General features: G+C 38.0%; 1 protein-coding gene across 2 annotated transcripts; it reads left to right on the top strand.

The window, feature by feature from the left end:
- LCA5 (lebercilin LCA5) lies at positions 1-19,565 on the top strand. 2 transcript variants are annotated; one of them, XM_054819397.1, is made up of 9 exons: positions 1-108; positions 631-713; positions 5,880-6,263; positions 8,762-9,291; positions 10,796-10,933; positions 12,160-12,256; positions 13,386-13,531; positions 15,418-15,556; positions 17,408-19,565. In XM_054819397.1, the coding sequence occupies exons 3-9, from the start codon at positions 6,065-6,067 to the stop codon at positions 18,208-18,210; spliced, it is 2,052 nt and encodes a 683-aa protein (XP_054675372.1). In that variant the 5' UTR covers positions 1-108; positions 631-713; positions 5,880-6,064; the 3' UTR covers positions 18,211-19,565. The 2 variants fall into 2 exon arrangements, with proteins under 2 accessions (XP_054675372.1, XP_054675373.1); XM_054819398.1 differs by having other exon boundaries at positions 6-104.
- The last annotated feature ends 3,970 nt before the right edge of the window (positions 19,566-23,535 follow it).

Genomic DNA, 23,535 nt, shown 5'->3' with positions numbered 1-23,535 from the left:
GCCCCGTTGCTCGGGCAGCCGCTGTCAATAGCCCTCGCGCGCCGCGGCGGCCCCTTTAAGCGTAGCGTGGCAACCGCCGGCGCGTTCGGCGGGCGGGCGGGCAGGCAGGTACCGGCGGCGGCGGGGCCGCTCGGGGGGCGTCCGAGGCCGCGCCGGGGCCGGCTGGGGCGACGGGGTATCGGGGGGCGGAGGGAGGAGCCGGGGGGGGGGGGGGTGTTCCTGGGGGCTGGAGGAGTTGGGAGCGGGCCTGGGGCTAGGCCAAGGCTTAGGTTAGCCTCGGGGCGGGGGAATGTGCTCGGATCCGCAGCTGCGGATCTTACTTCTGACGTGCTGTGTGGGCCGGGGTGACCAGCTCGGTCCCGGGGTAGGCAGCTGGGACGGCGGCTGGGCCCCCGGGCTCCCAGCGGCGGAGTTGTGGCGCGGAGGAGAGGCTTCGTCCCGAGCACCGTCGGGTTTCAGGCAACAGGCCTTCGAAAAGCAGTGTACACCAGGCCGCGAACGTTCAGTCCCTTTCTTCAGAAGTCGTTTATTGTAGCATTAAACGATTGCACTTAAAACGTACTCTCAAGTGTAGTCGTTAGTTGTCTTAAAAAGTGTTAATTAAAAATAATATTCGATGTGTTCTTTAAGAACTTCTCCCCAGTGAAGGAAAATTGCTTGCTTACACTTTGGGAACTGGAGAGCTGCTATCAGGAATGGCAAAGTTGAACTAGGTAAGTCTGCAGACACCGGAGGTATAGGTGGAAATGTGTATGATGGCATGGGCCTCCTTGGTAGAGGATTTAGAAACATAATCCCTTTTCCTGGTTGTAGGACTGGCCTGCGTATTGCCTATTTTGACCACTGTTTCCTCATCTTTGATCTGGGACTTAGAGCAACTTTTTCATTTTGAGATCTGCTGATGAAAGGAACATGAAGTATTACTGACACAGAATCAGATAAATTTAACATTTAAAAATTTTAAAACCATACAGCATTTTACTTCACCAAAAGCTGGTAAACCTAGGAAAAACGCATACAGTTAAGTCAGCAGCCGCAGAAAGCTTCCCTAATAAAGTATTTGCTCCTCACTAAAGCCTCATCAGTAATATGTTTTGATGTGATACAAGTAAATTCTTTTGTTTGTCTCTTTTCTGAAAAAAACTACAGTATTTGGATGTGAAAAAGATGGGAGGAGGAGAGAGACTAGTTTCTTTTGAAGTTATTCTTTGTTCTTAAGTTCAGTGCTTTAATAATTTGGATTGATGCTTTTGTACTTGTGTGAAGCTGGCTCTTTTTTGTGCTGTCCCTCTCTCAGAATAGGTGGAAAAACAAAGTGGACCGTTAGAGGTCAGCATTTATACTCGGGAAGTGTCATACGGTGACCAGTAAAAGCATCTAGCTGCTTCTGTTCTTAGAAGGGTATTAAGATTGAAAAGGACTTAAAAAGTTTTATGAGTCTTGCATTACAGAACTAGGCTCTGGGTGTACTGTGAGAGAAGAATTACTGTGTAATTTTCCTTTCTCTCTATTGCTTAATAGCTGTAATCCAGTAGTTCAATTTCTGTTTGTGTGATTTACTTAGGAGTGATAGGGAGACAGTATTCTGTCACCATTGCAGTTGTTCTCTGTTTTGCCTGTCATGTCCTTTGCAGTGACCTGGAGCCTGAGTGATTTTTGTAATTGTAAGCATGTTTTCGAAACAAAATATGTAAATAATAGCAATACTAGAAGTTATGAAGTGAAGGAGTATGAAATTCTGGAAACAAAACTGTTTCTAAAGTTTGTACAAGTCCCAGATTTACTTCAGCCATTCTATACTGATCTGATCTTGAAGCATTAGGCTTCTAAAAGCATGTGTGGAGCTTTTAGGGGGAGAGGGTTGAGGTTTTGGTGGTGGTGGAGCTTAGTAGACCAACTGCTAACTCACAATGTTTCACTCCTCACAAACTTATTAAATGTATCAGAGGAAAATAGATAACTTTGTGGATCTTATGTGAGTTGAACTTGTTTTATAATCAACTCAAACTAGTTGGTAACAATTGAAAAGTCAGCGAACCAGAGTTTCTTAATTAGACAGTCCTTAGGCTAACTGAAGTAAAACTCAAATATCCTAGTGATTCCTTCGTTCTCAAGATAAACTGTGCATTCTTTATGTTAATCAAATTACATTATAAACTGGTGGAAAACTGAATTTGGGAAGACTTGACAGACTAAGGTTTCTTTTTTTGTATGGAAAACATGATAATATTACCAATTTACAAAACTGACAACCATTTGAAGATTCAGAAAATGTTTTGGTGATTCTTCAAGGGAGCTTTTATTGGTTCACCTTTTTCAATTTGTTTTCAGTCCATTGCTTTTCAAAGTACTTCCAGAATGCATCAAAAATTACTGTTCATTTATGTTGCTATATGTCAAAATGGTACTTAGCAAAATATTCTCAAAAGTGAGGAATATCCAGTACAGAAGTGATGGATAATTCTAATCCTCCAGTTCTTACAATTTATCTGTTTTAAATACACTGAGTTATGAAAACGATTCTTCCAAAAGATTATTGCCTCTTCAGTGAACACTTGTGGGACTATAAAATAACTGATCAACTTTAAGTCAGTCAGTGAAAGTGAGTGTTCCAGTTTTATATATATAATTAGACATCTTGATGATTGAACTGTAGGCATTTATGTTTTCCCTAAATGCAGTCCCATTTGTTTTCATTCATATTTGTTTTCTTCTCAAGAAAACGTCTGCACGATGATTTCTTTCTGTCCTTCTGTGTCCTGAAGGCAGACAAAATTTGGGCATATCTTGGCTATATCTACAGTGTTGAAGATATTTGCATCATAGAGTAATCCCTGCCTCCACACAGAGCTAGGTTAACCCCTCTAGATGTGGTGGTGCTTCTAACACTGATGTGTCCTCTCCAGGAGCCCAGGACTCCTCTGGATGCCACACGTGCCCCTGTGGCCCTGGGGCAGACTTGCATCCAAGTAACAGGCTAGGTTGTTTGAATTCCCACTAGTTTGTTTTATTCAGCATGTTGTTAGGAGCAGAACAGGAAACACATCTTAGATGCAGAACCAACAATTGATTGTTGGTCTGATTAAAATCTTAATGATCTAATCAAAGACTTAGTCCAGATACTAACACAATTCAAGTTATATATGGTTGCAGTGGTACAGGCACAAACTCTAGTACCAAACCCCTTTCTCTGTAGTTGTCTTCACCCACCCACATTTCCTCTGGGACTTGACTGGCTTCACCTGGGAGGGGGAAGGCTTTACAGCAAGTCATCAGCATCCCAAGTCCTCCCCTGGCAGGAGGAGGATGGCGATGGTTTCTTCCTCCTTGCCTTGGGTCCATTTGGGATCATTTTTATATGCTTGTTAACACACTGTGCACCTTGCTCTTTGTTCTGTTCTATTCATTGATTCATGATTCCACATTACATTTGAATTTACTACATGTGGTGTGTTTTACATATGTTGAATACTTTTGTTCTTTGTTCTATATGTTGTCTACTGGTTTTACCCGGTTCCCAAGACTTCTGTTTTAGCTTAGGGCCCCAGTATTGTCCTGTGTTTGTGTTTTCAGGCTCCTACAGCCACCCAATATCTGTACTCCTCTGTTTTTAATGGGTTTTTTTACAGTCAAGATGACTGCAATAGTACGAGGTCTGTGTTAAAGCCCTCCAGAATACTCTTTTTTTGTATTTCATATTATTTTAGTATTTTAATATATTAGTTTGGTCGGGTTTTTTGCATTCCCTGAGATTCTGTCGTGTGGAGACAGAACTGATGCAGCCTTGCCTGTGCACCCTCTAGAGAACAGGTTGTCTCCCAAATTCTGCCTGGGTTTTAGTTTGGGCTTGGTTTGCTTTTCAAGGAGCAAAATAACATACATTCTGCGCAGATGTTTGTGAGGCCAGGGCTTAGGAATGGAGCTGTTTGGGAGTAGGGATGCACCTTGATATGTTCTAATATTCTTACATGATCTTAGTTTTGCACTCATGAACATATCTGAGGGTCTTCATTACACTCAAAGACAAACAAAATAATACAATTATGGCTAGGTATATACTTTTGAAATTTCTGAAATAATATAGTTATTAAAGAGGAAAAAAGAACAGTCATTACTGATAATTTGAATGTTCGCAATAACCAATAACTTCCAGCATGTGTTTAGCAATCTCTAGGACAAGTGATCGTAAGCATAGCTTACCTTCTTTCTGGGCTTTGCAGTGCAATTTTAGTTTTCATCAGAATCCTCTCGACATAAGTTTTAGGCATGTAATTTATTTGGACCACTTTGAAAATATTTAGGTGCTTAAAAACATTGTTTTGGAAAGTTACTCCTTAAGTAAAGAAAAACACTGTCTTCCAAATAATTCAGTATTAATTCCCAGCAGCTTCCCAGTTTAGAAATGTGTTGGGATATTTATTCCTCTAATTCTTTCTGCATAGATTATGAGGGCAAATGGATTCCAGTCACTGGAGACAGAGTTACGCTAACAGTGAACTGGGCCAGAAAGCTTGAATTTGTAATGAAACCTGTCTTGGCAGCTGACACTTCTGTTCTCCTTCGCTATGCAATTCTGCATGTATAGACAGTGGAATAGAAGGCCAAGAAGCATGCTAAGTTTAGGGAAATAATATAGTGAAAAATTTACAGCTCATTTACAGGTATGTTGTATACCCTGCAGTGTAGAAGAGTTTTGATTGAAAGCTGCTCAATTTTGTGTGTGTAGTTTGCTTTACCATTTAGAAATGGGCTAGGAGCTTATGTCATTCAACAGGCAGAACTGATGGGCTCTGATGCAAGTCCTATTTATTCACCCGTTAGAGGCTTGACGTCCTGAAGGTGGATTGAAGGGAGATAGATGGTGAAATAAGCTTGAGAGCTGTGAAGAGTGGTGGGTGAGAGAGACAAAAGACTTGGGAGGCTGAGCGTAGTCAGTAAAATACTTCCTAAACTGAGGAGAAAATTCTTTTGACTGAGAAGGTGAGGAAAATTTTGAATATATTTGCTCCATTATATTCTCAGGAAGTGTCTCCAAAAATGAAAAATAATGTGATTTTACCTTGAGATTAGGGGATTTTTTCATTTTACATCAGAAAATAGGCTGTAGGAGCAGCCCTTCTCATTTTACACCTGCTGCAGATATGACGTTTACTGTATACCAGCAGTGTGGTCTTTCTTATCAGATATAAAAAACCAAAAAAGGCTATATTTGCATTTTCATATAAAGCAAATGACACAAATGTGTGTGCTCCTGCTAGTTCTTGAAGGCATGAAACAGTAGATGTTGTAGGGTACGAGAGTGCTTTTGGGTCAGACTGTGATACGTAGGTACAGTCTCAGTAGTGGTTAGGGACAGAATGTCCTCCAGAGAAATGAGCCAACTGATTTTTCAAGCCCATTATTGAACATCAGAATGCCAGAATGTCAGAAATTGAGATATGGAAGATTTAGTCGAATTCTACAAATATCTTAATTCTAGTTACATGAATAAGTTGTTAGTTTATTTGGTTAAAAAGTTTTAAAATATGTTTAAATTATTTTCCTGAATAGCGTCAAGCTTTCACTTGTCTTCTGTTTTGTTTTCCAAATGCTGCTTTTTCCGTCTCTCTAACCTGGAAGCAATTTCTTGTTCTAGATTTAGCTGTGTTAATTTTCTGATTTCTCTTTTGGGGATGAAGTTCCTCAAACTACTGAGTGTAATACTAGTAGCATTCCTAGAGTGATGTATGTCACATTTAATATAAATAATAAGGCTAATGTAGCACAGCACGTGGTATAAGGTTAGAGGAATCCTGAATTGTTTTACAGGGATTTTTTTGCCTTTCTTAACTAAATAGCAAAACCATTCTCACTTTTTTTCTCTCTCTAAATTGTTGCAGAAAAAATGCATTCTGTATGATGACTACTGCTTGCTGAACTGAACGACAAAGATCTCGTGCTTTGGAGATGAAGATGATAAATCCAAGGAAATAATCCAGCTGCTGCCATTGTGACAACTGAAACGTCCTTTGTGTCAAAATGAACAGTCTTTGAGAAAAATCCAGAAAGCGGTTAAATCTGAAAAATGGGAGAAAGAGTAAGGAGTCCGGATTCTGAACATGACAGGAAATCAGATGGGGACAAAAATAGTGACTCCTATTATTCAGATGAAGATAATGCATCTCATTCATCTGGCCAGTCGCCAACACTAAGCTATCTGTCTACAAGCCAAGAAAAAAGAGATCACAAAACACAAACTTCAAACAGCCTTGTGCACTACCAAGGTAGGCAGATAGCAGAAAATGCTGCTTTGTAACTGCTCTAAAGAGTTAATTATCTTTGAAAGCTGAAATAAAAGTGGGAAACTACCATTATGAGAATCTGCAAATAAGGTTCGTGTGAATTATGCTACAGATGGCAGGTAGACTGTAACTGCTCTGCTGCAAACTGAAATTAACCTGTTCCTGCATAAGGATGATTTTTGGTGATTTTCAGAATTATTCATATTTTTCTTAACAGGTGAAAATGGCTCACATACTAGCCTTTTGTTGAATCATGCTGATGCCCTCTTTTTGTCTTTGACAAAAAAACTCGAGGCCAAGGACTCAAGGCAAGTCCGTACTATGCAGTTAGTAAAAGCGAGACAGTTATTAAAATTTCTCTGACGAAATACCCCTAAAGATATCTCTCTTATGGAAGTCTAGTTGACTAAACTTCACAGTGTAATACTGAGTACTTTCGAAAAACGAACAAATGAAAGACCTCTAACATGGCAAGAGAGAGAAAATGTGTTTGGTGAAAGTTAGGTGCGTGTGGAAATTCAAAAGAAAGTTTTTCCTAGTCCTTCCTTGAGGGTAAAAGATCTCCAATTTGAGATGAAATAGCTCCACTTTGAGCTCCCTCACACACACCTCACCTATATAAGCTGCTTTCCTGGTTGAGACTGTCGGGAAGTGAACATCCCTACAAAAAGGGAGAGAATGGTTATACAGGTCCTCGGCTGAAGTAGGGATGTGAAGCCTCTCTGCCGCACTTTGACAGTTTGTTCTAAATAATTGCACGCATTTTCTGGTGAAGTCAGAGCATATCCCACCCTTCTTGATCAAGTGTTCCATTTCATTCGTTAGTGCTTGATACCGTATGAATCATTTGGTCAACATTATGATCTAGAGTGTGCCAGAAGATCTAACCGTAAATACTGAAGTTGCCAAGGGAGCGTATCTCTTCAGATCCTTGACAGTGTTGGGGTCCTGGTGCAACTGGTGTTTTGCTGAGCTTCGCTGTGTTCAGGAGTGGCATCTTCTCCAAAGCAGTATTGGGTTAGCTTTCTGGGAAACAAAAACTGCATTCCACTGTGCTATTTAATTTGGAGGGGGCAAATGAATGACTAGTTCTTTGATTACATAGCCAGAATTGAACATAATTATTATTACATGAAGATGTTGTGAACGTTAACGTTGTTCTTGAAAGACAGTATTCCCCAATTTAACTATACAGTCAAAAGTGCAAACTTGGTGTTAGAATTTTCTGTTCTCCCCTAAATGTGGAGAAATTCTTGAAGGGGCTGGAAGTCTAGGGTTAGTGGGAATTCCCTTAGTTGGTGATAGGAGTGGCATCATTCCTGCAGAGTGTGTATCAGATAATCTTTTCACACCTGAAAGTGTTCTTTGTAAAGGAAAGAAAATCCTTCTTTTGTTTGCCCAAGCTGTGGAAAAAATGAGCGTGAAGCAGAAAATGAATATTTGTGCAAAATGTTTAGAGGAAGTTATAACAAATATTTTGAAGCTGTTATTTTTGCTGTAAAGTATTCTCTGTAGAATAAAAATATGGTGAGTGCCAAAGGGGAGGAAGAATTTACTGTCACATACACCCGCTGTCTGTGTATAGGTAACAGCATTATTGCTGTATTTCAAGCCGGAATTATAAGCTGCTGCTGCTGCTGAGAATGTTTCTTCCGAACACTGGTGTACCTTAATGAATGATACACTCACTATATATTTAGTTGTTTTAAGAGATCTTTTTGGTGGATTATATGCTTCATTATATGCTGCTTTGAGTGTGGCTTGAGAGGCAAATAAGATAGAAACAAAATGTTTAGCTGTTATCTATGGGAATGATAATAAAATAATAATATCAAATAGGAGTGTGAGTGATGCATACTAGTAATCAAATAAGGATGCTCTGTGGGAAATAACTTGTGATACGACAATAAATTATTCAGGGGAGAACTGAGTTTTCATGGGATTTATAATTTTGCTTTGGAGGCTTTTTGCATTGAGCCTTTAAAATCTACTGTTTTGTCTGTAAGCATGGCAGCTGGTTTTGAAAATACTACTGCATTTGTCTGAGAGAATTACATCTTGCATAATACATAACTAGCTAATGCTCAGCTAATTGTTGCCATTTGAGAAGCATTTGATAATATTGTATGCATAGGAGTACAGTATTTCTAAAACATTTTCATAAACATCATCAAATCTTAACAAAATATGACTCATATTTCTGATGCAATTTGCAGATGATTACTTTACAATGGTCCTATATTGATGGCTGTAAATATTACCTCTTACAGTAGATCACAAATGTAAATCTCCATTTTTTTATCTATCAAGAGAACCCGAAGTCTATCATATATATGCCTTTTATTGTCTGGTTTGAAAGCTGCAATCTCTGCTAAGTATTGTAAAATTGTTTCAGGCAGAGCTTTATTCCAAGAAGGATGTCTGAATAGACAAATTGCATTGTCTTATAGTAAACATGCTTTTTATTTTTCCTCTCTTAGCCACAAAGAAATTGGGTTCCAAATATGCACCAAGCAAAAGAGGGACACGTTGGGGTTTCCGTTCTGAGAGCCTCACTAGGGATTCTCCTGCAAAAGATATAGATCTTGTTACAAAAAGAGTTCTTTCTGCTAGGCTGCTGAAAATCAATGAGCTCCGAAATGAACTGACTGAACTCCACATCAAACTAGATGAGCTGCAGAAGGAAAACAGGGCACTGAAGAGGCTTCAGCACAGGCAGGAGAAAGCCTTGAATAAGTTTGAAGATACGGAAAATGAAATCTCTCAGCTCCTTGCTCGGCACAACAATGAGATTAGAATATTAAGGGAGCGCCTACGAAAATCTCAAGAGAGAGAACGTGCAACTGAGAGACGGCTGAAAGATTCAGAAGATGAACTGTACAGAACAAAAACTGTCTTACAGAAACTGAAAAAACTGTCTGCAGATAAGCACCTTGCTGAAAGAGATGACCTGGCAAAGAAACTAGCCTATGCAGAGAGCAGGCTAGAGGACAGTGAAAAAAGAATTAAGGTGAGATTACTTTCTTTTCATAAGAAGTTTTGGTACAGATATTTCTTGCCATAATGAGCTTCATGAATTGTATTTTTTTCACAGTTGTGGAGCAAATAGAGAATAATTTTTTTATTTATTTTTTTTTTACACATAGTACTATTAAGTAAATTATTTCCAAGGTGATTATATAGTTACATACTTGGAGTTGTGCATTCAAATTTCTATTTACAAATGAAGTATATTTTGTCAAAATGTATACTGTGGACTTGTGCTTTTAAGTGTTTTTATAACTAGTAATAACGTTTCAGAAATGCATGCAGCTATAATACAACTTTATGCAATCTAATTTGTCCTCTTGGAGGGGAAGTATTTGTTAAAAATTTTCTGGGTATTTAGGGAACCGTATACTAAAATTCTAAAAAACATATGTGTAGTAATTCTTTTTCAATTTTGTGAGCTGCACTCATGCAGTGTTTGTCCACTATTCTGCACAATCTGAGAGCAGAGCTGCACAAAACTACCGTTATTTTTTTTAATACTAAAATGAGCTTTAGAACATTTTACAGGTATCCATTTTAAGAATTTTGTGCAATATATTTTCATTTTGTTCAGCACTATGTTTGAATTTTTGTAAACATGTCTAAACATATCTACTTTGTAAACATATCTAAAAACTCGTCTTATTTAAAAATAATTGTGTTAACACTATTGTACTGTTGGTAGTTGCATGCAATACTGTTTTTAGCTGAAATTGTGTCAGTCATTAAAATGGTGTTAGTTTGGTGTCTATATTAGTAATTAAGCCTAAATTACATTACAGAGATAATAGATCTGGAAATCCAAAGAATTAAGCTGGAAACTAAGCTTTCATAAAATAAATCCCAAAATACCAGGATATAAACTGTTGAGTTACCCAAATCACCTCACCCTATAGTGTCACCATCTGGCCTCTGTAGTTTTATGATCAGGTATTTCAGCATTTGTAGTACTGGATAATCTTAAAATGAATCATGGTCTAAAAAGTAAGAGATTTTCTTCTACTTTTTTTCATTCTGTCATCATCACAGGTTCACTTAAAACAGCTACTGCAAGGTGAGAGTATGTAAATGAAATCACAATCACAAATGTTTTTCTTGTAGAAAGGTTAAAAATTATTTCTTGTTGTCTTTCTTCTAATCCTGCACATTCAGGGAGGTATTCTGTTTCTTAACCATCAGTTTGAGATTTGTCTTCAGAGATCTGGAGGTCCACGGTGCCAAGAGCCTTGCAGAAAGTAGTGTGTATTCCCATTACATGCTCAAATCACGTGTCAATATTCCAGAAGGATGAGCTGCAGCATCTGCAGGTGCTCTGTCTGCCCCCTCAAAGTTAGGATTAAGGGTTTAAATGTATTCAGTGTTACAGCAATGGTGGTGGAGCCGACATCTGAATTCAGGATGCTGGTTTACTGTCATTTTATTTAAGTAATTTAACTGTAAAAAATACTTGCTATTAAAAAATACTATTTTGTTTTAAATTGAAGGATCTGGAAAAAAATCTTGAATTAAGTAGTAGCAGTTTTCAACGAGAGTTACAGTCAAAGAAAAAAAAGATGTGTGAGGCTCAAGAAGAAAACAGAGTTCTCCAGGAAGAGCTTCATCAACTAAATCAGAAGCTGAAGGTAAAATGTGAAGCAATACAAGTTGCTAACTATGTTCTGGCATTTTATCTTTGGAAGTATCTGTAATCAGGTTTGAATAGTTTACCAGTGACTGTGCTCTCTGATGTGTACTTAATTATATACCACATGTGAGTTCTTTTCCTGCTTTAAATTGAAATATTCTGTGTTCTGACCCTACAGTGTTTATAACAAGAATGTCTCTATGTTAATCATTACTGTTAGCACCAGTTAAGAAAAGCAAGATCAAGTACATCGCCAAGCATTGTGGTTAAACAACATCTACTGGAAAATTAGGATTTGAAGTCTTGATTTTAAAATTAAATCTGCAGGAATATACAATACTTTATGTTACTAATGTACTTGCATTACAGTAGGTTTGTGTAAAGATTAATTTCATACATTTGTGATATCCACGTGTGTTGCTAAATTTGTGCAAAGGTTTATTTGCACCCCCCCACCCTGTTGTTGCCCAAATTCTAAATTTAAGGACTCAAAATATTGTTATGTTCTACCTAGTCAGTTTAAGAAAAAATAAAAAACTTGAGCTAAGGTACTTAGTTTCTAGGAGAATTGCATTGAAACCCTAAGTCTCAAACATATTCATATAATGGAGATGCACCAGTTTACCACCTTACTACCTATCAAGCAAGTAGCAGTAGCATTAGTAACTCAAAACCTTATTTGTTTAGAGTGTTTTAAGCCTGATTTGTTAGTGGAGAGTTTGATATTTTGAAAATATTTCCATTGTTAGATGATTTTCTGTATTTTATTCAATAAATGTCATGAAAGAAGAGTATGTATTTTCCTCTGTGATGCAGTGGGCTGCTTCTCCGTGATACTGGTATACCCTGTGACCAGTAACATTGTTAGCATTGAAATGTTTAACTCTTCACAATACTGAAAATTCAGTTGTGCAATCTATACATATGTTGTAAGTCTTATTCAAGTTTATGGAAACATTGGCATTTAGTTTTATTTTCACTGCAGAGATACTCCCCCCCCCCCCGAATATTTTGCTAATGAGGTTTTTTTGGAGGAAAGTTCTGTCTGCTTTCTTATAGCATAAGCAAAGTTAGGAATGTGATTGTTCTCCTTAAAACATTGGATGTAACTGTCAATTACTTTGTTTCTATTTACAACATAGAGTTTTAATTTAATTTACAGCTTTGCTGGACTAGTAAATGAAACATTAGTAACTCATTCTGTTATACCCACCTCTTTCACAGGAAAAAGAAAGAGAACTTGAAGCAAAAAATATATATGCTAATCGCATGTTGAAGCTATCACCAAGAAAAGACATGGATATTATACAAAGAAAAAGAGGTAACTTATATAAAGCAGTAAAGGCAGAAAAATAGCGACACTGTTAAATTACTGTGTTATGTTTTATCATTCATGCTGTTCAGTGTTTGATCCTACCAGTGCTTGTTCAACAATGTTTACTTTTTTGCACTGCTTTCAACACAGCCCTGGTTACAAAGAAGGGCACATTGTTTGTTTGACTATTCTGTAACTGCAGCAGAACCAAAACCTAGAACTTGATTAAACAGTGTTCCTAACTCCTTTCACGCCAGATGTTCCTGGGTAAAGGAGAAGGGGAAGGTTGTTTAGTAGACTGTCTAATAGATCATAGATAATTCTTACATGACAATAAATTACAGAGGCTTTAAAAATATTTAACTTCACTGCCATGAATATTTTGGTGATGTTTTTTATTTATTTTTTGCTAATTCAAATTTACTGTCTGTCAGATGAGCTGCACTCTCTTTTTACTTAAAAAGTACATATGTCCCAGAACATAATCTTCTAGAAGTATCAATGCAGTGATTTCTTCTGGTGTGACAAGGCAGCCTCAGGCCTTATGCTAGCTACATAAATATGTGTGTGTACTTAGACTGTTTTCACTGGATCAGTAGAATCTACTTGTCAGAAGAAGCAGGAATTTATGGGACTGTTTTAAATATTTAATGCCAGCATTTCAAACAGTTTGCTGCTCATTTTACTGTAGATACTCTACTATTATTCCATTTTAGGTTCAGATTTTTAAAAATGTCATTCCATAGAGATAAGTGTATGTGTTTCAAAGATGCAAATAAGTGAATTTTGATTTTATGAGTTTGCTTCTCTACGTGTAGCTTCTATGACAAGCAGTAAGATGAGTGAGATATTTTGTGGGGATTTTTTAAACAAATATTCAGTATACCGTAATGACCTTATAAGTAGCTTTAAGGTGAGAGGGGGTTTTTTTCAGAAGAAGTTTTGCATGCAATTTTTTTAAATTAGCTTTTACAGATGCTGAAAGTAACTATGTGAAACTTGTTGATACTTTGCACTTCCGTTGGCTCTGATACAGTCTTTTATGTTTGCTGCAAATCATTAAAAATGAGAGATAGGTATATAGTGGGGTATTTTCAAGTTAAAACATGATTTGATTTCTTTGTATTTTCTACAGCCAGCAACCAAAATATTAAAAAAGGAGCACACCTCACAAAAGGCGTACAGACTAGTGGATACTTCTCACCAATAGAATTTCTTCCAGAATCAGAACTTGTCTGTGGTGACACAGTAAACAAGAAAGAAGGGATTCTTCCTAAAATAGTGAGTTCCATAAAAATTTGAGACTTGCTTCAGATTACTCACCTATCAGACTGAATGTTTAATGCAGAGCTTTTATTTTAGAAAATATGTGTAAATATACAAATATATAGAAAATATAATTTAGAAAACATTCTGATATTTAAGAAGAACTCTTCTCTTCCAGAAATATCGTATTCCATTTTTGTGACAGTTAGTTCATCATGTTCTATGTCTTACTGATAACCATTCGCTCAATTTGTTTCTTTTTCTGCCACTAATTTCTTGGAAGTTTTTAAGACTTCATTTTGGTTTTCTCCCCTTTTCTTTATTTCTAATGCTTATTTGAGCAATCTGTTGTAACAGCGCTGGCTGCCTTGTCTCTCTTTTTGCTTTGGTCTTAATTATGGTTTCTTTTACTTTCCAGATTTATTTCACAATGCATAAATCTAACACTTCCTCTTATTGTCATAGTGCTGGTATTTCTCCTGTCGTTTTTTCCAGCTTTGTGAATATGGTTGGATTTTTTTTGTTTTTCCATTTCCCTTTTTATTATAAAATAGTACCATTAGAAGTATTGCTAATAATTCTGTGACCTCAGGCTTAAAGAGATTTGTGAAGTATTGCAAATCAAAATGACACAGATTCTGGTACAAATTGTACAAATTCTGATTACATAAGACTAGGACTATTTGTCAGAAATAATGCTCTGATGATGGTCTTGACTGGCTTCCTGGTAGGACTGAAGCTTTTTCACAGCTATTTTATTCATATGTTCTCTCTTTCTGTAAATCCTTTCTGTAAGGAGGGATGTAGTTTAATGTATGGATTCTTCCAGCACATACTACGGGTGTGAGTTACGGAACTGCAGAGTTGGTACAAGTGCAGCTCATGGAATCCAACTATATGTCATCTTACAAACCTCTCTAGTTTGTATATGGCTATTGCTTTATGTAACGTAAATTAGATTTGGGTAGCCTGCGCTTTCATCGGTTTTCGAAGTCAAGCATTTTAAGTACTTGGCTGCCATCTCTTTATGAACTTTATCTGTTTTTTTTAAATATAATAATGATAATCTTGTACATGAAGGGAAAATACTTGAGGTTGTTTTGGCTAATAGTTGTATTTTCTTTGTTCATTAAGTAGTAACTGTTTCTCTTATTTCTCTTAGAAATGTATTTTAATCTAGAAGCTATTTTACTTATTTACTTAAGCACAAGCTACAAAATTAGCGTTCACATGTTAGATTATGCCAGCTTTCTCTTCGCTTCATTGCCACCACTTTTTGTGTTAGTGATTTTTACTGCTGACATTAATATCTTTTCTGCAGGTTCTTTCATTTAAATGTGTATGTATACTGACTAGCTGAATTTTTCAGCCGAGATTCAACCTTTCTCTTTCACCGTTTGTTATTTAGCACTCCATAACTTCAAGTACCACCGTGAAACTGTCTCACTCTACAACCCACTCACTTGAGTGAAAAGATCAGATTGTGTAAATAGAGGGTAACTAATTGCTTGCTTGTTAACAGAATAAGGTGGTGGGGTCTGGCCTTCTATTAAAGCCCTTGAAAAAGACATCTGGCTTCTAACGAGAACTGCCCTAACACAATGATAATTTTGCTTTATGATGTTGGAGCTGCAGCTTTCCTGAAATGCATAATACAGAATAGAGTTGATGTCTATTCATTTTGTTTTAGGTGCATAAAACTATGTTAGAGGTGGTAAGACTTCAGGGCCAAACCCCAGGATTGTCAAAGCTGGCTTGATTTAGATGACTTGCTCATTTTTATGTTTAGCAGTAAGAATTGGATTTCAGAATGACATAGAAGTTCATATGATTTATTTTGTTTGTTTGTTTTCTTGATTATTTTTCTCCATCTGTTTCTGTTTGGTATCAATTTATTTCAGGAAAAAGAAACTCAAGACAAAGAACAGAAAGAGCAAGCAGACCTCCTAAGACAAGACCAAGACAGGGAAAGGGAAGAGAAACTGAAACGTTTTCAGGAAATACAGGCTTTGGAGGAGAGGTTTCAAAAACTACGTGATGGTAAGGAAACGGGCAGCTGAAGGCTGGAAAATACACCATAGAATGCTAGTCAAGTGAGACTGTTAGTTTCTTGTGAGAAGAGCAAAATGATTTTGCAGAGATCACTACAGTGGAAAATTATTTTCAGTTATAGTATGCAAAGAGAATCAGAAAGAAATACAGGGTATAGAGTAATCTGTAGCCTGCACTCAGCTCTGATTACATATGCAGCAGCAAAAAATGCTGTCCACTAAAAAATACTGAAGCCTGAAGAGATTTTGCTTTACAAAACAAGGATGACATAGCAGGTAAATGCTGATGTTATCTCTGACTTGCTAGATGCTATTGAGGTAGGCAATAGATTTTTACTATTGTAGAACAAATCTGCTTTCCTTAATATGGCCTGTTTTTTCAGTACTTATCTACTTCACTTGAATCATTTGAAATTGTAGTTTCTCTTTCCACTTGCGGTTATCTGAATCATTTCGTGTGGCTATTTGAGAAATGTCAGGTTCTATTGTAATATTTTAATATTACTTTTTTATTAATTTGGTTGTCACAACATCTTAATGACTTATGTTCATAAATCTCTTAATATTCTAAAGTATTTTAGATGAACTGCATCCTGTCATGTTAAAATACTATTTCACTGATTATAGTTAACGAACAGATACACTCATTCTAGATGACATGGAAGAATTCTAAAAATCTATAGCTGCTTTCAGATGTAAATTCTGTGTAAAATCTCCTACCTGCACTGACATCAGTGCACAACTTACATGAGCCAAGACTCTGCTCTGTTGCATCTCTAAGATGATTCTGACCTCCTTTCCCATCTTATAAGCTGATATTTTTCTCTCCTTACATACAGAAAGGTAGCTCCTTACTAACCTTGGTCTAATGATATGCTATTGAAAAAAAATATATTAAATGTATTAACTGTTGCAGTTATTTCTGTAAGCTTGATCTGAAGTACAATAGATAACATGGAACTTTGTGAAAACATCTGTCAGAAATTTGAATAAAATGTTCAAAGGGGAGTGCCAGTATATTGAAGGGTCCAAGTAGTCATATTCAACTTTTGACCAAACACACGTCTGTTGTCTTGATAGAAAAATATTTTGAAGAGAGAAATATTTGGAAAGCTTCCTTTTTCTTGTACACATAATTATTTGCAGGTTCTGTCTAGAACCTTATTACTGTTTAGCACCTTTGGTGTCCCTTTATAGCTGTACAAACTGACATTTGATATTTGCACAGACACTCTCATTGAGTTCACATGGTGATGCACAGAACGCTTGTGTAAAGGTGTTTTCTTTATGCAGCAGATGCAGTATATTTTAAATTATTCACAACTTGAAACTGGTAATGACTCCTATGACTATGACCTGATAGCATCACAGGAGTAGTTCCTTTTATGGGGAAAACAAACAAACAAAAAACCCACAAACCTAAACCACATATCCCAGAACCATCCTGAAGTCAGTGGTGCTGACAAAGAAAAATAAAGTACTGTGCAAGTCAGGACTATTAAAATCAGTGATGTTGTATTCATTTTCATTCAAACCCAGGAAATGGGAAGGCAATTGGCAGAAATTAAATTCCTCTGAAAATTCTAAAACCTGGATAATGTCCTAATCCATTTGGAAGATGACAGTAAGCTTTTCTAAGATATTAGCAGAGGACCTGGTGTGAATTTAGTTATAATTTTTGGAGGATTTATTTTTGCAGTAGGAAAACCACGTTACACATAGAAGACCATACTAAAAACTAAAAACTCAATGGCTTTTGATTGCATGATTTTTCAAAATATTCTTTTAAAGGCCTTTTAGAACTAAAACATTTTAAATAATGTTTAAACATTTCCTGCAGAGTGGGAAAGGGAAGAATATGACAAAATGAAAAAAGAAAGCAGCTTTTTATTGGATAAAGAAGAGAAAACAAAGATTGAGACAGAAATCCACAAACCTGAAGCAGAGAGAGAAAGCACTGAAATGCTGGAAGAACAGCGAAAAAGAGAGTTCCTGCTTGCTAAAATGCAAGAAATTGATAGAGAAACTCAAAATGTAATGAACGTGAAACCTGCTTCCCAAGCACTACCCATAAATGCAGCAAGAAAATCTCATTCCCTGGAGAAAAAAGAAAAAATTAACCAATTCTTTGAGATTCCTGGGAAGGTTACTAATGGGTTTCCTGTAGGTGACAGCCAGGATGATGCCACAAGAGCACAAGGGCAGAAGCAACGAAGTCTAAGGACTGAAGATTTAAGTAATGAGTTAACATTTGGTAGTTACGTACCTTCCTTTGGGAAAGGATCAGGGAGACCGAGCTGGCTTACTCAAAAAAGTGACAACTTAGAAGAAAATGTTGAGGAAAATGCAGATTTCAATAGTAAGAAAGAAAAGAAGTCAAATTTAATGGAACAACTCTTTGGAAGCAGTGCTGGTACCATCCTTCTTTCTAAAAATAATGATACACCTTTTGACATAGATTGGGACTCTGGTAATACCCTTCTTGTCGATAAAAACAGTAGAGTTAAAGTAAAAGAAGACAGTGAGCTTTTCAGCGAAGGAAGAAACCTAACCAGACACCGTTTGCAACATGCTACAAGCAAGCCAGGAGTTAAGACCCTTGGTTCTTTAGAAGATGAAATCGAAGAAGTAATCTTACAATGATCATGATTTTATATGTTTCATATGTAAATACTGAAAAAATATTCTCATGTAATATTTATTGGATACAGATTTTTAAACATTTCAGATATATTGAAAAGCCTTATGAAGGAATAATTTACATAAATGGGTATATGTATAGAGGAAAAATGCGCTTTGATAGAGCAGCCTAACCTATATGCAGGAAATTTGTTCTAAAAAGTAATATCCAAATACAGACCTTGGAGATCTGGGAGTGACTCTCTTGGCAAAAAGACAGGGAAGGTGTCCTGAGGGACTTTGGTAGATGAGATAGGTGCTGGCTGGATGCTTCAGTCAATCAGAGAAGACATTTTTGCCCCAGCTTGAGCTCCAGACTGACTGTCACTGTTGTGACATGGCACCACCTGACTTATGCAGCTGTGGCTCAGGGTCTGAGAGGCTCGGGAGCGCAGAGTTTTTAGGGATGCCATAGGAGTGGAAGGACTTGCAGAGGCTTATGCTCACTTACGCCCTTCGCTCATGCTCCCTCATGCACGCTTCGTGCTCCTTCTCAATCTTGCTGTCTTGTGCGCTCACTGTTTTCCCCCCTCATCCTTCTCTCTCTCTCTCACTCTTAACCTTTGCTTGCTCTCACCCTCTCTCTCTTGCCATCACTCTCTCAATTTTTGAGACTTACTGATGTGTAATGTATGTTAAGTTATACTTCTCACAAGGCAGCATTATTATTTATTGCAGAATGAGTTGGCCAAGAAGGTGGCAAACTTTTTTGTGGCAGCCCTGGCCTTCAGGGCAGGTACTAGATGAGCATCTGTGGCCGGCCAGCATAGGAAGTGTTGGGTTGTTTTGTTTGGTTTGGGTTTGGTTTGGTTTTTTACCTGTAGGCTGCTCACAGTACATTGCTTTTAATTTAGAGTACTTCTTTTAGGCCTCAGATATTTTCTTTCTCAGATATTTGCAGAGCCTCTTAACTGTGTCAGGAGAAGGCACGTGTAACGTCAGTGTCATGAAATGGATAGAAGAGACATGCCTAGCACAAAGGCTCAGGTAGAAAGAGAATATTCTACACTGCAATCATGTTATCTCAAAAGAATATCAACAGAAACATAATTAACTCAGGAACAGGTGATCTCTCTTCTGCATAGGTTTTCTGTAGACCTTACTACCAAATTTGTCTAACTATTCTCATATATTCAGGTTATATTTATTATATAATGCCATTTTTTTGTAATTTCTGAATTTTCTATGTAAATTCCAATCGTTACTAAGTCATTTTTTAACAAAATGGTTTTATTAAATGACTTGAGTAAAATTTTTGTGTGTAGAATCATCTTTAACATAAAGTTCTGACTTTTTATATCATGTTGTTTGATACTGGGAAGGAGGGAGGGAGGGGTGGTAGCAACATTGCTAGTGATGTGGCACTGCATGGTGCCATGTACACAAAAAGGTAGGCAATGAAGGATTTAGCAGAGGCATTCCAGAAAATAAGCTGAAAGTCATTCCTTACTGGAACACCAGACTTTGAAATGCCTCTCTGATATGCTCCCCATGAGCCTGATTCAAAACATACTAAAATACAGAGAAGGATTCTCATGATTTCAGGATGCTTTGGGCCAAGATTTCTCTGAACACAATGGCTCTTCTGAAAAGAAAGGCTGGTGTCTGCATCACGCAATAACTTTGTTTGCTCCCCCATTCAGAAAGAAAATTAGTCACAGATCCAGACCCAGTGTGTGGGACCGTTCTCACTAGGCACCCTGTAGTGAAGAGCAACTCATGTTCACCTGCTTGCTTACAGTCCCAATATATTGATTATAATATTAGAGAATTGAGCTGGTTTGTTTTGCTTGCCAGATAGTCAGAATATCAGGACAATTCTGACCGGCAACAGTGAATGTAACTATCTGTGTTACTCCTCTGCAATGACTTCATTGGGGGAATACTGTGGTGTAAGAGGTAGAAGTCTGTGGGTAAACACTGTGGGTGTTTGTGAGTGGATGGTTGTTTGTCTTAACTTCCTTGTCCTAATTGTGGGTGACTGCTGCTCTTCTAGAAGGCGGCGCCTTGCTCCTGAAGATACTGCTGGGGTGGGTTGTTTATTGTGGTTGAGGATTCTAAGGCATAAAACAATGATGTAGCTGCTGCGGTTATTAAGGATCATGTAGTGTATGGAGGGTTGTTTTTTGTTTCTTTGCAAGTCAACCCATTAACATCTAGCACACTCTTAACTATCGTGCTGAACTGATGTGCCCTGCTGTTTCAATTACAAATGTATAGTTTCTGAGCTGTTTCATATTATCAACCCCTTCTTAAGTTCACAAATGTTCATGTCCTCTTACCAGACTCTTCCTGAAGCAAACACTGCAGTGACTTGCACTAAAAAAAATTTATCTGCGTTAGGAAGGTGAAAATAAATTAATCTGTTGGGAACAGTATCGCAGGTATAGTTTCCCTTTTCCCCCTCATTGCTCTCTATCTCTACAGCTTATTCTCTTTTGTTGCTGCACTTTCCAGTTTTAGAGTTACTTGTATGCAAATACCATTACAGTTAAAGTGTATAAAGCCAGCGCTTTGAGAGGAATCTTCTGGTTTTGGGGGAAAACCTTTGGGTCCTTCTAACATCTGTCAGCAGTGTTTCTGCTCTTGAGTAACAGTTTGCTTCTGACTGGAAGCAACTTTTGCAAGGTCTTAGTCTGTGGACCTTAGGATTCAGCACATTGATCCCCTGTAGGCCATTGACCCTCGTCTCAACTACTGTATCCAGATAGTCTGCATGTTGCTTTTAGTGGTGGCAGTGTTTAATAACACTTGATTGACTGCAGAAGAATTAATCTTCTGTGATAAAAATAGGTCACAAATGCCTTAATGATAATTTGTTTATGATTTTATGTCTACGTCCAGTTGTGAATTCTGTTCGTTAGGTGTTCAAATCGTGTGGCTGTTACATCTGTTGTGTTTTGCTTTCCTTCTGAACCACCAAAGGTGATGGGAGAAATTCCTTCATTGTAACGAGAAAAGAGCATTAAAGCTTGATTAACTGTTTTACTGGAATAATCGGGGAGATGATTACTGCCCCAGGCAAACTGGTCTTTCAGGTCTGATCCCCAGGAGAGTGGTCATCAAATAAAAGTATCTGAGGAGCATTTGATGAAGGTGGTCGGGGCTCAGCTCACAGAGAAAACAGAAAGTTTTAAGAATAAACATTTTTCTCCTTGGGAGAGGAGATGAATGGTGGGATGTGGGGGTAGTGTAGTAGATCTTCTGTAATCCAGGAGAAGAGATGTAAGATGTAGGAGGAGAACTCTGAACTGAAGCCTGAAGAACACTACAGTGGTAAGAAGAGTGAACTGGGAAAAGCTTAAATGTGTTGAATATTCTTCTCAGATCTGTGGTATCTTCGGGCTACCTAAAGAGTTAAAAAAAAAGTGATTTTTCAGAACCCTAATAAATCCTGTGTTTCTGATTTTGCCTCGCCTGTTCCATACACACCTAAAGAGGTGAATTGCAAATCTATAATGCTTCCAAAATGAGGACGCTTGGAGAGGATGTGCTTCGGCTACTTGCTGGCTGCAGATTCATTGCTGGTCCTGAGACAGAAGGTCTAATGCAGCTAGCCCAGCATCTATTTGCACTGTCAGGAGATGTGAAAGAATATCTGATCTGGCATGTTAGGAGTAGGAATTTGTTCAGGGAAACACCTTGGGGCAAATGGCTACAAGAGCATCAGGAGGGCTTTTGCTGATACTTGTGCTCTAGAGAGTGCTTCGGGTGAGCCTTTGCTATTCAGGAAAATAGTAATAAATTCTGCATAGTGCTCTAAAGCGGAGACCAGCAAAAATCTACACGGCAGAAGTGAGCACCTTCAGGAGAATCATGCTGCCAATTGCAGGAAGGGAGGTTTTGTTCCCAGAGTTTCATGGCTTCACTAAGCATGACCTACTCTAGTTCTCAGATGACAACTTCAAGCACGAGAGATGCCCTGGGTGACATTGCTCATTTATAAAATTCCCTTTTGTTGGATCAAATTTAACGTGGTCTCCTGTTTCGAATTATCTCTTTGATTAGCTGCAAAGTTTTGATGTCTGCAGGAGGAGAACAATTGCATCAGTGTGCACTGTCAGCCGGGACTTGTGGCTGCTGCGGAGTTGCTAGGATACCTCTCTAAAAGGTACGATTCACTTGATTAACCACCAATCCAGTTTGCATGAGAAATATTTTTCCTATCTTTTGTTTTGTGCTGGCATCAGCTGTGCGTTAGATGTGCATGTGTGTTTAGAGCAAGCTACAGGTTGATTGCCATGTGTGTCTTTTGCCTGGTTTTGATATGCAAAAACCCCTCTCTGCTCCATAGCGAGGAATCCAGAGCAACTGTAGTAGCAATTCCAGTAATCTGTAAGATAAGCATTGCTTCCAGAGGGGAACATCAACCATAGAGAACCAAGGGAAAGTTTGACTTTGGATATGCATTTCTGGTGTGTAGCTAAGGCTTAACTTTCTATCTGTGAAGATGCAAGATAATTTTTCATCTCTTAGGTATTATTTTCTTTCCCTGCTCTGAGCAGGGGGGTTGAACCGGATGACCCGCCAAGGTCCCAACCGAAGCTATTCTATGATTCTGTCATCCTTGCCATGTCCCACTGGTATTAATGCTCCCTTCCAGCAGAAATCCTTTGCACAAAGCTCCTTTGTGCTACTTGCACAAAGTTGCCTCAGACACCTCCTGTGTGTCCATCTGTTCTTGAATATGACAGCATTGTATTCAGGACACAAATCCTAACAACGCTCTCCATAATAGCTGCTTCGTGTATGCTCATCCTTCTAATACCCTTTTTTCTCCATTTTCCTGTTTCTTGAAACATTTTGTTCAAACTTTGTCTTCAGGATCTTTTGCCTTAATTTCTGTGAATCTCCCCTTGTCCCACAACCCTCTTTCTTCTCTTTCCCTCCGACTTTCATAAACTCCTCTTGTTGCTTCCACCATGTCTTTCCTTTTGATGGACCATCATTCATTCATTCTGTCTGAACAGCCTTCTATGTTTTGTCCCCTAAGCACCACACTTATCTTCTGCCTAAGTTCCTTTTATCTCCTCTCCCACAGTTTCTTTCCTCACTTTGGAGCTCCCTACCAGCCATGTTGTGCTGTTTTTTCTTCTCACCTCTGGGTGGAAGTCATGTTGCAAGAGGATAGGAAAGGCCTCGTAAGAAGGGGAGGTGATCTTATTTTGAAACTGATTTCGCTTGTACTCACACACCAACTTATGAGTACTAAGATGCAGGTATTCAAGTGGTCTGTCCAGTGACCAGGCAGCAAGATACTTGTTGGCCTGGACAAGGGGTCCTTACGGT

This window comes from Grus americana, chromosome 3 (genome assembly GCF_028858705.1).
Source record: "Grus americana isolate bGruAme1 chromosome 3, bGruAme1.mat, whole genome shotgun sequence".
NCBI lineage: Eukaryota > Metazoa > Chordata > Aves > Gruiformes > Gruidae > Grus > Grus americana.
Note: the sequence above shows the minus strand (reverse complement) of the source record. Positions and strands in the feature narration are given on the sequence as shown.

What these genes read in the sequence shown, in the direction of transcription:
- LCA5 (XM_054819397.1), top strand. Translation starts at nt 6,065, where the DNA reads ATGGGAGAAAGAGTAAGGAGTCCGGATTCTGAACATGACAGGAAATCA. An exon ending in ACAGTGAAAAAAGAATTAAG is followed by an intron (nt 9,292 to 10,795) that starts GTGAGATTACTT and finishes TTTAAATTGAAG; the next exon opens with GATCTGGAAAAAAATCTTGA. An exon ending in AAGGGATTCTTCCTAAAATA is followed by an intron (nt 13,532 to 15,417) that starts GTGAGTTCCATA and finishes AATTTATTTCAG; the next exon opens with GAAAAAGAAACTCAAGACAA.